This window comes from Mustela erminea, chromosome 5, assembly GCF_009829155.1.
Source record: "Mustela erminea isolate mMusErm1 chromosome 5, mMusErm1.Pri, whole genome shotgun sequence".
NCBI lineage: Eukaryota > Metazoa > Chordata > Mammalia > Carnivora > Mustelidae > Mustela > Mustela erminea.
The window spans coordinates 27798891-27814222 of record NC_045618.1 but is presented as its reverse complement, the minus strand read 5'-3'; the positions used below and the strand labels follow the sequence as shown (position 1 = coordinate 27814222).

Genomic DNA, 15332 nt, shown 5'->3' with positions numbered 1-15332 from the left:
GTAAAAGAATGTTGAGTATATCTAGACTTGATTGCTTGGGTTTTAGAGGATTATTTTGATAACACAAGTCACTGAAAAAACTTTGTAGCAATGTACAAACTGACTTTTCATTTTTTTGGTGAACCTTTACTCTAGTTATTATAGCAGTTAGAATGAGCATTCACATTTGCACTGAGGAATAGCATGTTCTTGAAGGTCTGGCCATGCCACACACAGGTTTCCTTTATAGTCCACTGGATCTCCAGCCTCCCAAGGATCTGTGTCTTACTAAGATCCTGTGTTATATATCTAGTAGTTGCTCATTTTTGTTACTGGTTTAATGTTCTAGGGAAATTGGCCTGCCTTGACCATGTTTTTCTTTGTAGATCTCTTCCTGTGCTGTTTTTCTACCTGGATGCTCAGTGTTTCTGTCTTTATCTAGATTTCAGCTCAGTTGCCACTTCCATAGCACATCCTCTACTGACTTTTTGAATAGTGGAGGTCTTGATGCTATACCTACTGTAGTACTTTGTAGCAGTTATCCCAGTTCAAGTTGAATGATTACTTCTATAAATGTTGCCCAAATCGTGCTCTCCCTGTTAGAATGCAAAGCCCCAGTCTTCACACAGTATCTGTGGAATCTGTCAGCTCCATGCTTGACCACATATCTAAGTAAATGTTGTAATGAAACTATTACACTGAGTTCTGACACCATGCTTAAGATGTAGTAAAGAACAAGAAATGTTAACTGTTTTCCTGTAGGTATAGGAATTATAAGCCAGTTTCTGAAAATATGTTATATGTGACTCTTTAATATGAATGATACAAAATTTCTCCTTGTACATCAGCTATTCATTTATCTTTTATTTCAATATTTATTTCTGAATAGTGCAATCAAGTTTCTTTTTAATGTTTTCATATGCATTTTCTAGAGTGGCTTCAGTCATCCATCTTCTCTGGAGGCCTGCAGACCAGCCAGATCCACTATAGCTACAATGAAGAGAAAGATGAGGACCATTGTAGCTCTCCTGGGGGTACTCCTGCCAGTAAGTCCCGACTTTGCTCCCACAGACGGGCCCTGGGCGACCATTCCCAGGCATTCCTGCAAGCTATTGCTGATAATAACATCCAGGATCACAATGTAAAGGTGAGTGAGGCCTTCCTGCACTTAGTGTCCTTTGGTTTATCTTAAGACATTGATGTGTGAATGCCTTCATGTTCTTTGATTGGCTTAGCACAGACTCAATTTATTTACATATTATTTGTGGGGCAGGTTTTGAGGTAGGGAGGTTGGTTCAGTGCAATATGCCAGTGATTTTTAGAAGGATTGCTGAATGCAAGTGCATCAGAAATTGTGGCATGTAGTTTGGAATTCATGATAGCATGTTAGTATGGCTCTGAAGTTACCTCCAGCTGTTTCTGTTACAGGACTTTCTGTGTCAGATAGAGAGGTATTGTAGGCAGTGCCACTTGACTACACCAATCACATTTCCTCCTGAGCATCCTGTGGAAGAGGTTGGCCGCTTACTGTTATGTTGCCTTTTAAAGCATGAAGATTTAGGTATGAAGCTTGATATTTTAGCTATATTGTGCATTTTTTGACTAACATGCAATATGCATTCATTCTTACCCTTGCCTTTTTAAAAATGTTTTTACAGGTCACGTGGCATTATCTTTAGTTCATGCAGGAACACTTGGTATTGAGCAAGTAAAGCACAGAACATTGCCTAAATCAGTAGTAGATGTTTGTAGAGTTGTCTACCAGGCAAAATGCTCACTCATTAAGGTAAGTATATTTTTATTTTCTTTCTTCTGTGCTTTGCAGACTGTTGGTAAAATATTTGTTGTTAAGTTGTCTTTTCATATTTAACATTGTAGACACATCAAGAGCAGGGTCGTTCTTACAAGGAAGTCTGTGCTCCAGTCATCGAACGTTTGAGATTCCTCTTTAATGAACTAAGACCTGCAGTTTGTAATGATCTCTCTATAATGTCCAAGTTTAAACTGTTAAGTTCTTTGCCCCGTTGGAGGAGGATAGCTCAGAAGATAATTCGAGAACGAAGGAAAAAGAGAGGTAAGAATGTAAAAGGTAGGAAAGTGCTGTCAAGATGTGTGGTTTGCCCATATATATCTGAGTGTGTGATTTGAGTGATGCTCTTCACTGCTGGTCAGTACATGTGGATTTCCACAACTGTCATAATATTTGTTATGTGTATTTATGATTAAATATACAGATCCTGCTTATTTTTCCAAGACATCAGATAATGATGCAACTTTGGGATTGAGGGTGTTATGATTTGGTACCTAGTAAGTTGTTATTGAAGAAGGTAAATACTGTAAGCTTTATTAAATTGATGGGGAAAAGGAAGTTGTTTTTTTTTTTTAATCACTTGTCCTGGTAAATGAGATTTATGGAAACATTTAATTTTATAGTTAATCTTGCCATTCTTGTAAAGAAATGTTCTTCCTTTGGAAATATTGAGTATTCTGATATATGGGGAATTGTCTTAAAAATAGCTAGAAGAGTTACTAATATTTTCAGGAAGCAGCTAAACAGTTGCTGGGATCTGGAAAAGACTTTGTATTAAATAATTAGAATCTGAGTATAAGTACATAAAATACTTTGGAACTTGGTTAATTGTGATTATAAACATATCTACAGAAATTTCTGATTGTATTCTTATGAATTATACTGATTTATTCACAGATTAGCTTATTAAATATTAGTTACTGAATTTTTTTAAATTACTGAGTTTTAGATGGATGTTATGAACAATGATGTCAGGAAAGATTAATTTGGTTAGAAGCTATCCTGAATTGATTTTTTTTTTTTTCTAAATTGATTGTTCTTGAGCAAACACTTAAGCCACAATAATTTGCCTAAATCCTAGAGATGCTCTTGGTCAGAAAATCATGGTAAGAATGCTTCTGAGATCCTCGCAGCAGAGGCACAGGCTGGGAGATAGCCATCTCAGCTTGAGGGGGAATGATGTTCTCACTATCCAGCCATCATCTCCATGGATTCTGAGCCCACATTGTCACCTCTTAAAGTTTCTTGTTTTGGGTTTAAATATTTAGTTGTGTGAAGTTTGAAGCTTTTTTTTTTTAAAGAAAATTAAATAACTTATAAATGATCAGTATTATTGGTGCTGTGTTAAGGTCACCAAGAGCACCGTTAATTTTAATGATTCACTGGCTCCATAGGACTCAGAAGAGCTGTTAAACTCAGAGTTACGGTTTATTGTTATGAAAGGATACAAGTTAGAATTAGTAAAAGGAAAGGTGCATTGAGGGACATCCAAAGGAAACTGGGCCTAAGCTTCCAGTGGAGCTGCACAGAGCCATGCTTAGTTCTGTTAGCAGTGAGAGACAACAGTGAAGGGCCGTCAGCCAGGGATGCTCACCTGCATGGGTGCTCTCAGTTACTAAAGACTTCAGCCTTCACAGTGGAAACAGGTGAGAACCGTAAGTCCCACAGTTCACATAAACTGTCTGGTCACACTGGAAAATATGGCCCCAGATCTCAGGCATACAGAAACACTTTTATCAGGCAGAACATGCCAAGGACTCAGAGCTCAGTTCACAGTTGCTGGCCAAGTGCTGAAGGAACAGTCTTTCTTGGGAATTTGCGGGGTATGGGCAACCCAGACCTGCTGTGTTAGTGTTTTACTGTCTAGGTGTATATTATTAATTATGTGCTTATTATATTATACGCTGAGAAGAAATAGACTAAAAATCTTGAAAGGGAGCAAAAATATGGAAGCAACAATACATATCACATTGCAAATTTAATAGAAATTTCCCTAATTAAAGATACTAACATAGTAAATAAAAGGCATCCACTTAATTCACTTACACAATGGTAAGAGATTCATTGCACTGGTCCAGAGTGAGCAAGCTATGGTCTGGGGGCAAAAGTAGCCTGCTGCTTGCTGTCTACTGCCGTTGTCTACTGTCCACTGCTAAGACCAGTTTTGCATTTTAAAATGTTTTTTTAAAAAAAATCAAGAGAGTAATATGTTTGACACATGGAAATTATATGGAGTTTAAATTCCAGCATCCATAAATAAAGTTAGCTGCTTTTGATTCTGCAACAACAGAATTGAGTATTTTCAATAGACTGAATGGCCAGCAGAGACTAAAATATTCACCATCTGGCCCTTGAGAAAATGTTTGCTGACTCCTGAGCTTCCCTTTCTATAGGATCTGCCCCATCATAGCACTCTCACTGCCTTTCTGTTCATGATGTGAAGTGGCAAGAGTATTATTGAATGTCATGTGAAAATAATCATGATGGTTTTTAATTTTCATTGTTTGAGCATTTCACTTGACAGTGATATTTACATATTTGTTTGGGTAAAATATTCAAGTCCTTTGGCTTCATGCATATTTAATATATCTTAATTTAAAATTGTGTTTAAGTAAATGATTTTTATAATAAATGATGTTTTTAATCATAGTTCCAAAGAAGCCAGAATCTACTGATGATGAAGAGAAAATTGGAAATGAAGAGAGTGATTTAGAAGAAGCTTGCATTTTGCCTCACAGTCCTATAAATGTGGACAAAAGACCAATTACAATTAAATCACCTAAGGTGAAGTATTTTCTGTGATACTGAGGCTGGCTGAGTAGAAACAAAGAAACACTTTGTCCTTGATTATCTGTTGGACAGAGAGTGTAGTGCGTTACTGAAAGTATGGGTGACATTCCAAGGCACAGTTGTGGTGTCCTGGTCAGATTGATAGCTGGAAAAGTGTTCGCTTTTTTGTTTAGTGGTACATTGTATCATTACTCATTAACCATTCATTTGCTGAATGTGTACTTTGCTCCAGAAACTGTCCTGGTGTGTTAGGCTGTTAACATGGTTGATAATTTAACATTGGATGCCATGTTTGTCTGTTCCAAGGTACATAATTATAGAGATTATAAATTCATTTATAAGCTTATTTATGGCATATTTTTGCCATTTGATTACTTATTAAACATAAAGTATTTTACCAATTTCAACCTATTTGCATTTATTTATATTTTATTTGAATAAATGTTTTAAAGCACATACTAATATCAGTAAGGTAAGCTAATGGTGAAAATGGTTTTCCTTTGTCAGGATAAATGGCAGCCGCTGTTGAGTACAGTTACAGGTGTTCACAAATACAAATGGTTGAAGCAGAATGTTCAGGGTCTTTATCCACAGTCTGCACTCCTCAGTACAATTACAGAATTTGCCCTTAAGGAAGAGCCAGTGGATGTGGAAAAAATGAGAAAGTGCCTATTAAAACAGGTAAAATTTGCTAAGAACATTCTTCTCTGCATAGGATAATATACACAACACTTAACTGTATGCATTCATGTTTTACAGTTGGAGAGAGCAGAGGTTCGTCTGGAGGGGATAGATACAATTTTAAAACTGGCAACCAAAAATTTCTTACTTCCATCTGTACAGTATGCTATGTTCTGTGGATGGCAAAGACTTATTCCTGAGGGGATTGATATAGGGTAAAAACTTCATAACATTTGTTTCTTAATTAAGGGAAACTGGCAACAAAGCCTTATTCTACTGAAGTTAAAATTAAATCTGGCAGTATTCTAAGTAATATTCTTTATCTTTGTTTGAAAGGGAACCCCTTACAGATTGTTTAAAGGATGTTGATTTAATCCCACCTTTTAATCGGATGCTACTGGAAGTAACTTTTGGCAAGCTGTATGCTTGGGCTGTTCAGAATATTCGAAATGTTTTGATGGATGCAAATGCCAAATTTAAGGAGCTTGGTGAGTTGAAAAAGAAATCTGATGCTTAAAAGGCTGTTTTAAGGTTGCTATTGAAGTAATGTCAGTGATCACATTAGCATTATTTTATAGTTTGACTCTTAATTATATATTGTAGAAACTTGCAGATGCTGATTTTTGCTCTTTGAGAAGACTTTAACAACTTTGTACATTAGAAGAATAATCTTAATTTTTTTTTTCAAATTCAATTTAGCTATATAGTGTATTTGTTACGGGGTACATCTGAATAATTAAGCTGCCTTGAGCTTTCTCAAATTTTAAACAAAACTTTCAAAATTCAGCAGAAGACACAATTTTGTAGTATTTTAATATTAAGCTTTTACATTCTAACATTTTCATGTGTATCATTGATACCATATGCCCTAAAGTGTATATCCTGTATTAATACTTAATTTCTTGGATAATGTAAGTACCTACAGAGAAATGCTAGGATTGGTCTTGTGGAAGAGAAGTGAAATATGACTCCTATATTTGAAATGAAACGAATAAGCCACCAGAGACTTTTAGAGGAGCAGGTGATAAGTTTTACAGGCAACTGAAAATGGCTATATGTGGATTGATGGTGGTAGGATTATTACAGAGTAACGCACAGCTGCCTGATGTCCATACACTTTGGAAACCCACTGAAAAACAGAAATTTTTAAAAATTGCTACTGCTTTTAGCATCATGTGTGCTTCTATTTTCACACAAGAAATTTATGTGGGTGCCAATGCTTTTTAGGTATCCAGCCTGTCCCCCTACAAACCATTACCAATGAGAATCCATCAGGACCAAGCCTGGGGACGACCCCACAAGCTCGCTTTCTTTTAGTTATGCTCAGTATGCTCACCCTGCAGCACGGTGCAAACAACCTGAACCTCCTGCTGAATTCTGGCACACTCGCCCTCACACAGACAGCGCTTCGGCTTATTGGTACGTTGGCACTGCCTTAAGTCGTTTATGAAAATGTCAGGATTTTTCCTTCATGTCTTTCTTTCTCTTTATAAACCTTTTTTTAAAATTGTAAAATAAAAATAACATAAAATTTACCCTTTTAACAACTTTATCATTCAGTAGCATTAAGCACATCCAGAATGTTGTACAAACATTACTACTATCTAGTTCCATAACTTTTTTGTCACTCAAAATGGAAAGCCATACCTCTTTAGTGGTGATTCCTGACTTCCCACTCCCCCAGCTTTTGGCAACAACAAATCTGCTTTTTATCTCTATAGATTTTCCTATTCTGGGTATTTCATATAAATGAAATACAATTTTTAGCTTTTTGTATATTGATTTTCCTTGATCAGGGTTATTTTTCTTTCATAGAAGAAATTATAAGCACATAATATTTTATATTAATTTTATGTATGTATCCAGATATAAGAGCACAAAATATAAAACCACTTGGAAAAAAGGCCTCCCTTTTTCTTATTATGAATGTATTCAAGCCCTTTTCAGTAAATTTGGCATTTGCAGGGTTAACATTATAGCTGCCAGGGGAGAACCTACCTGGAATGCAACCCCTGTCCTTCTTAGGGCCTCACTGAGGTACCCACTGGGTGGGCTGAAGAAAGAATATTTTTTGCCCCAGTAAAACTAGGAAAAATCTTTACTTTATCTAAAGCCTTGTTCCAGCCCTCGGAATTGAATAACCTTTTTTCCTCTGTTTTGGAGGAAAGAGGATCATGAACTTTGTACATTTTTGACCCACCAAGCCCACCTTTGGGAATATTTGGGCACCTTTTCCTCCCCCTTGTAAGAACAAAGACTGAAGGAGTTACTTGGGCTGTGTTGCCCCCGCCCCCCGCCCCGCCCCAACCAACATTAGCCAGTAAGGCCAAAAGCAGCCAAGGGAATTCAGCATGCTGACTCCTAGGGTTAAATTTTACTATTTTAAAATCTGTTCCTAAATTTTTCTTCTTGTAGCTGATAACTCAACTTTGTTTTATACTATAGATGATTTCATAGCAGTTAGGGACCAAATATTCATCATGCTCTACCCCCTTCATTCTTCCTTTTACCAAACAGCCCTTTTGCAGTATTTCAGCAAGTTAGGGTTGTTCTAAAGTATCCCCACTGCTGCCATCTCTGTGCCAGGGTCCCTAACACCACTCCCAGATTCAATGATTTGTGAGGAGACCTCACTGGACTTAGTGTATAGTCATACTGAGGGCTAAGATTTACTACAGTACAAGACTAGAAATTCTAGCAAAATCAGTGAAGGGAAGGGCACGTGGGAGAAATCTGGGAGAAACTGATGCAAGTCCTTTCCTAGTAGAATCACACAGGATAAACTTCATTCCCTCGGCAAAGAGTTGTGAATACATGTACGAAATGTCTGCCTAGAAAGTTCAATGTTTGTACTGGGGCCTGGCACATAATGCAAGTCCTAGATTCCCAGAAGGAAGCAGGTTTTAGCAGAGACCACGTTGTGCCAACAGTTCAGGCACAGTGGGGTCTCTTACCAGTTAGGGAAGGGTGGGAGTCCTCCTAAACTCCAGGTTACCAGATCCCCGCAGAGGGCTGCTTTGCAAGCAGCCCTTCCTAAGGATAGCAGTATCAGGCCTGCTGGTCTTAGCTCTTTTATGCATGGTACCATAATTAACGTTAGTTAGTTTCTCATTGTTAGACATTTTAGATGGTTATCTTTTGTTTTTTCTATTCTAGTAAAAATATGTGATGAGAGTTTTTCTAACTTAATTATTTTGCTTTTTTTGGGGAGGGGCATAATTCCTAGTAGAGTAAATGTCTCTGTTGCTCGTTTTATATCTTTTTTTTTTTTTTTTAGATTTTATTTATTTATTTGACAGAGAGAGATTACAAGTAGGCAGAGAGGCAGGCAGAGAGAGAGAGGAGGAAGCAGGCTCCCTGCTGAGCAGAGAGCCCGATGCGGGACTCGATCCCAGGACCCTGAGATCGTGACCTGAGCCGAAGGCAGCAGCTTAACCCACTGAGCCACCCAGGCGCCCTCGTTTTATATCTTTTATATGTTCTGATACATATTTATATACTTGGTTCTTTTACCATTTTAAATTCTCATCAATAGATCTTTCATGGTATTTATTGTATTGATAAAATAATACAGTATACACTATAGATTTCTTAAAAATTATCTTCAGTACTTACTAAGTTTTGAAAAAGTTTATTAAGATTAGGAAGTTGTAACTACTTACTATCTCACCTGCTGTGTTTGATGTTCTGATAGGTCCTAGTTGTGATAATGTTGAAGAGGATATGAATGCTTCTGCCCGAGGGGCTTCTGCTACAGTTTTGGAAGAGACAAGGAAGGAAACGGCTCCTGTGCAGCTTCCAGTTTCAGGGCCAGAACTGGCTGCCATGATGAAGATTGGAACCAGGGTCATGAGAGGTGTTGATTGGAAATGGGGTGATCAGGTACTCAGATTTGATTTTAAACACATTAGCGACACCTTAGTCACTGCCCTTACTTGCATGCTATTAGTGCATGGAAATTGGAACGAATAACTACCTTAACTTAGGGCCAATGCAATTGACAGATGACGTAGTTGGTGATGTAGTTAGTTCGTGGGCAGGGAAATGGAGTCAAAACAGTGGCTGTAGGGGCACTTCAAGTAGGATCGGGTCTTCAAAGGGTAATGGCTGTTTTCAGAAAACTCCTTGGCATGGGCTCAATTTGAGGGGCAGCCCAGAGTAGGAGCACGAGTAAGTAGGAGAGAGCAAACCGCATCTTAGTAACAGTGCTGAAAGCTTTGAGGTAGAAAAACCCAGGTGCTGCCTCTGGGAGCTGATATGGCCATGTGTCCATTAAGTGCCCCAACCTTGCAGTTTTAGGTGTACCAGTTAGTCAGTGGCCATTTCTGTTTCTCTTTGTAGCACATCACTTCCAAGCTTCTGTCAAGTCTCATGGGGTAGAGATTGTGGGGACTGGTATCTGTGTCATTACCATAGTTACTAATGAAGGGCAGTGCTCACCTTCATTTCTAGGTTTTCTCAACCTCATTTTTAAAGCATGGGCCTCATAACAATTATCTCAGAAGTGTCCTGGAACAGGTAGCAGCATCCTAAAAACAGCTTTCACTCATAGTGTCCTGGAATAATGTAACAGCATCCTAAAAGCAGCTTTCACTCATGGAAATGAAAGACAAGGTTCCATTTTAGGTTCCAGAGGGAAGACTGAATAAGAGGAATTGAGGAGATGCAGGTGTTTGTTTCAAGTTTCTGGTCTTTTGAAGCCCTGTGGGGGGATTGAAGAAACCAAGGAACAGGGCACCAGGACTAGACTGGAAAGCCTCATCTCTGCATTGGCTTAGGGAGGATGCTAATTGAGAAGTTGCTTTTCCCACTTAACTTTTTGGTAAAAGAGCATGAGCAAGTTATGTCCTGATGTTTGATTTGAGGTAATGTGCGAGCTGTGCATGGTGCAGGTGGGTTTGGAGCAGTCTGTGGGCATAAAGCCTGTGAACAGTATCATGGCAGTCCTTACAGGCTCTGTCTGTGTGACAGAATAGGCATATGCTCTCTTAACTAATCTTTGTTTTGGCTTTCTCAGGATGGACCTCCTCCTGGTCTTGGCCGTGTGATTGGTGAACTGGGAGAGGACGGATGGATCAGGGTCCAGTGGGACACAGGCAGCACCAACTCCTACAGGATGGGGAAGGAGGGGAAGTATGACCTCAAATTGGCAGAGCTGCCGACCTCCACACAGCCCTCTGCAGAGGACTCGGACACAGAGGATGACTCTGGTCAGTGCCTTGGGGCTGTTTAGTCTGGGGCAACCTGGCAAGCTGTGTGCTGATGGCAGCTGGCCATCCTTTTCATTTGGGAATGAGAACAGTGTTAGGACTCAGCTGTGGACCGTGGTCTGTAGTTTTGGATTTGACCCTGAAGGATCAGTTTAAATTAGCCCCAGGTGATTCTGATGCAGGGGTTAAAAGCATGGATCTGGTAACTGGCAGCCTGGCTGAATTGACTCTCCTGCTCCCTTTGGGGACAGTGCAGTAGGGTTTGGCAGTGTAGGGCTGGCTATGTCTTCACATCTGGTGGACCTTCTTGGTTGGCTCTGAATCTGTGTGTGAGGTAGTGAGCCAGTGCCTGGTGGACTAGGAATAATGTGGACTTAGTCATTACTGTATTGCCTTAAAGAAGCTAGAGGTGAGAATTTGGAGTGAACCCAGAAAGTGAAATCCTATCTAAGGAGATCCAGGCTTATGGGAGGAGGACTTCATGACATTTTTAGATGTGTCCAACAAACATTGGGATGTATGAATGAAACTTCCCACAGCTGGTCTCGGTGAGACTGTCCAGGAGGCCAGGGCTGATTCTCAGGGCTCAGGTGCTGGCTGTATGCACTGCATGATCCGGCTCTGGAAGTCATTTGTATGGTCAGGGGAAGAAACCTGAGAGGCTGAGCTCAGTAGAGAACGGGTGGTGTGGAGAGTAGAAAAGACTATGTTTCATCCATGTCACTTGTGGGGGTCCAGGCCCAAGGCAGTGATGCCTGCCTTTTGGGGCTGTTGGAGTACCATATGTGAAACCTGGAGTCACATGTAGTTAGTCAGGGCTGGTTTTGCTTTCACTCAGGGAAATCAGGGCCTGAGCAGAGCTGGCTAAGTGAAAGAACTGTCGCTCTACTATCATGTGCCTCCTTGTCAGAAAGTCAGTGCCTTGGACACATGAGCCTCTGGTTCCTCTCCATGGCTCAGGCACTTCCATCTTCATCCAGGGCATAGCTAGCTTGATAGCAAGCAGCTCTTGACATTTGATAAGTTGTCTTTCTAAAAGAGTAAATCCTGGAGATTGTTATAGTGCTTCTGAGCTATGTGCAGAGATTGTTTCAAAAAAGTAAAGTCTAATTTAGAAGACTTATTTTCTTTGAGGAAGGTGGGGACAGAGATGATTGGGATTTTTAGTGTATCCTGAATGCCATCTTTTCCTATAAAGAGCCATTTTCCTTTCCACAGTAAAAATTATGATATGAAATTCCTTAGAAGACTGGGTTATTAAAATCCCTTAAATTACATGCAGGGACATTTTCCAGTTCTATTTGGGAGCGTAGGTTCTTATTTTGATTCTTTATTCCAGAAGCTGAACAAATTGAAAGGAACATTCATCCCACTGCAATGATGCTTACCAGTACTGTTAATTTATTGCAAACTCTTTGTCTCTCTGCTGGAGTCCACGCTGAAATCATGCAGAGTGAAGCCACCAAGACCCTGTGTGGACTGCTGCGAATGTTAGTGGAAAGTGGAACGACGGACAAGACATGTATGCAATGAATAGTTGTGGGCCTACAGAGTACTGGGGCTATGAATTTGGTGTGTGTGCATATGTGTATGTGAGTGAGTGTGTGCATATGGGTGAGTGTGCATGTGTACTAGTGTCCTAGGGCTGCCATAACAACTTACTGCACATTTGGTTGGTTTGCTTGGGCTACCACATGAAAGTACTATACACCTGGGTGGCCTAAAATTTTTTCTCCCTGTTCTGGAGGCTAGCAGTTCAAGATCAAGGTGTCAGCAGGGCTGGTTCCTTCTGAGAGCTCTGAGGGACGGATCTGTTCCAGGCCTCTAGCCTAAGTTCTGGTAGTTTGCTGGCAATCTTTGGCATTCCTTTGCTGTAGATTATTGCCCTCATCTTCACCTGTGTATGTGTCTGTCTCCAAATCTCATATTTTTAAAATTTTTTAAAATTTATTTTCAGCATAACAGTATTCATTATTTTTTCACCACACCCAGTGCTCCATGCAATCCGTGCCCTCTATAATACCCACCACCGGGTACCCCAACCTCCCACCTCCCTCCACTTCAAACCCCTCAGATTGTTTTTCAGAGTCCATAGTCTCTCATGATTCACCTCCCCTTCCAATTTCCCCCAACTCCCTTCTCCTCTCATTCTCCCCATGACCTCCATGCTATTTGTTATGCTCCACAAATAAGTGAGACCATATGATAATTGACTCTCTCTGCTTGACTTATTTCACTCAGCATAATCTCTTCCAGTCCCGTCCATGTTGCTACAAAAGTTGGGTATTCATCCTTTCTGATGGAGGCATAATACTCTATAGTGTATATGGACAGCAATGGCCACGGTCGCCAAACTGTGGAAAGAATCAAGATGCCCTTCAACAGACAAATGGATAAGGAAGATGTGGTCCAAATCTCATATTTTTAAAGGACACTAGTCATATTTGGATTAGGGACCCACCCTAATCTAGTTTAACTTCTTCTAAAGGAATTACATCTTCCATGGCCCCATTTCCAAATAAGTCACATTCTGAGATATTAGGGTTAACTGTTTTAGGGAGGGGGAGAAAATAGTTCAGCCCATAACAGAGTTATGGAGCCTCACATTTTTGGAGACCAGAAGTCCAAAATCAAGGTTTTTGCAGGGCTCAGTTCCCTGCAGAGCCTTCAGGCGAGGATCATTTCTTGTCTCTTCCCAGCTTCTGGTAACTCCAGGCAGTATTGGCTTGAGGCCACAGCACTCCAGGCTCTGCCTCATTTTCACACAAAGGAGTTCCCTGTGTCTCTTTGTGTCCTTTTCTGCCTTTTATAAAGACTTTCATTGGATTTAAGGTCCACCGTGAATCATCTGAATCCTTACTTCAAGTATATATGCAGAGAACTTATTTACAAATAAGGTCACATTCTGAGGTTTTGGGTGAACATGGAAATCTGGGGGATAGAGTTCAACCCACTGAAATATTTGTATATGAGTGTGAAGAGAATGAGTTGATGAAGTGGGAGGAGTGAGTGTATGTGTCAATGTGAGAGTGCTTGAGGGTATGTGAGTCTGGGTGTGAGTGTGTGAGAGTTTGTCTCTGAGACTGAGTATTTGAGTGGCTACAGGTGTGAGTGTGAAGTGGATGACTAATTATGGGTATGTTTGTTTATGAGTAATTATGAGTGATTATATGTGAGTATATCAGTGGTTACGAGAATGAGCATGTATAACTGTGGTTAAGAGTGTGACTGTGTGAAAGTCGATGTGTGTGTGAGTGTGTGTGTGTGATTGAGTGCAGGCATTAACATGTGTCTGAAGGCAGTGCTCGTGGGAGCCTAGAGAGCAGGAGAGCCTAGAGAGCCTAGAGAGTAGGTGGGCCTCTGCCAGGAAAGAGTGGAAGCTTGGAGTGCCCATTGAGAGGAGACCTGGAAGTCAGGAGGAGCAGAGAGGGTCAGTTGCATCAGTCAAACTAGATAAACCTCACGAAAGCCTCCTAGTCTTGTTCTATTAATGCAGACTTCTTAAACTTGGATTGGAGATTTGTGGTGCAGATTAAATGTAAACAAGATGATGGGAGATATTTAAAACACATGAGGTTATAAAAAATATACAAGATACACTCTTACTTGTAAGTAAGACTATAACTGGTACGCTCTTACTTGCTGGTAACTACTATTTGAATAGTGAGTCATTTTCTTACTGTCTAGAAATAAAAAGTACTTGAAACTTCTTGACTAGTTTGAGTTACTCATATACTTTAAAGGCATTAAGAGTGTTGTAAAGTGTAGTGTTCCTTGAGCTAACTGCAGGGTCTTCTCCCATTTCTCTTACTTTGAATGAGTGAAATTTTAATATATTTGTGAAGTAAGTTATTTTTGAAAATAACATGTTAAGTAAACTAAAAGTGTAGATTGTACTGAGTATTTATTTCTAGAAATTTGGTGCCAAGCTAGTTTGTTTCACTCTGGCAGCTTCCCCAAACAGGCTGGTGTGCCGGGAACAGCACCGGAGCTGGTGCACGCTGGGCTTTGTACGGAGCATTGCGCTTACACCACACATGTGTGCTGCCCTCAGCTCCCCACAGTGGATTGCTCTGCTTATGAAGGTCGTGGAGGGACATGCACCTTTCACTGCTGCCTCACTGCAGCGGCAGGTAATTATGCGGCTGGGCTGATCCTGCTTAGTGTGTTTTGGGACTGCATGACCCTCTTAAGAGGTGGCATCAAGATACTGATGCTCCTAGTCATGATTAGGTGCCAGTACTCAATAATGATAATGAGTGCAGAAAAGAGCTGGAACCAACCCAAAGTAGATTTTTTAGTGCAAGGGGCTGAAGTTTTTTATTATTTTAATTGATTAAGTTGCTAAACTAGTTGACTTGCTTTTCTTTGAAGTGATAAACCCTGCCAGCTGCTCTTAAGTGCCTCATAGGAGTTTGTAGTATAACTGTCTTTAGAAGAATTAAGCTGAAAAGAATTACTTTTTAATTAAATAGATATCTGCATCTGTAATGTACCTTTAAAAAAAAAAAACCCTGGTAATCTATATCTTTTATCAACTTAATTACCTGGTTGGAAAATAATGAGTATCTGAATTTTCACATAATTAATTGCATTTTAGGAACAAAAAAAAGTAAGTAAAAATCTTATTTCTTAATCTAAAATCACAGATAGTGGTTTTCTTTAATGTTTGCCATTTTAAATTGTCTTTTTATCAGATCTTAGCTGTGCATTTACTGCAAGCAGTGCTTCCATCATGGGACAAGACTGAAAGGGCAAGGGATATGAAATGCCTTGTGGAAAAGCTATTTGGTTTCCTGGGCAGCTTGCTTACCACCTGTTCTTCAGATATCCCATTCCTCAGAGGTGGGCAGCTTTCCTTA

The 15332-nt window shown here is 39.8% G+C and overlaps 1 protein-coding gene across 10 annotated transcripts in view; it reads left to right on the top strand.

Moving 5' to 3' along the window:
* HERC2 (HECT and RLD domain containing E3 ubiquitin protein ligase 2) overlaps positions 1-15332 on the top strand; it is a 235516-nt gene that overhangs the window by 118382 nt on the left and 101802 nt on the right. For 9 of the 10 annotated variants that reach the window (XR_004285631.1, XM_032342316.1, XM_032342318.1 and 6 more), the window contains 14 exons: positions 912-1126; positions 1408-1540; positions 1638-1765; positions 1858-2053; positions 4440-4573; positions 5087-5260; positions 5339-5475; positions 5597-5748; positions 6488-6679; positions 8955-9142; positions 10278-10470; positions 11810-11992; positions 14422-14603; positions 15168-15315. Coding sequence is in view for 9 of the 10 variants with exons in the window: in XM_032342316.1 (XP_032198207.1) it covers positions 912-1126; positions 1408-1540; positions 1638-1765; positions 1858-2053; positions 4440-4573; positions 5087-5260; positions 5339-5475; positions 5597-5748; positions 6488-6679; positions 8955-9142; positions 10278-10470; positions 11810-11992; positions 14422-14603; positions 15168-15315 (2355 nt within the window). In the remaining variant the exon portion in view is untranslated. The remainder of the gene's footprint in view (positions 1-911; positions 1127-1407; positions 1541-1637; positions 1766-1857; positions 2054-4439; positions 4574-5086; positions 5261-5338; positions 5476-5596; positions 5749-6487; positions 6680-8954; positions 9143-10277; positions 10471-11809; positions 11993-14421; positions 14604-15167; positions 15316-15332) is intronic. The other variant, XM_032342315.1, reaches the window with a different exon arrangement.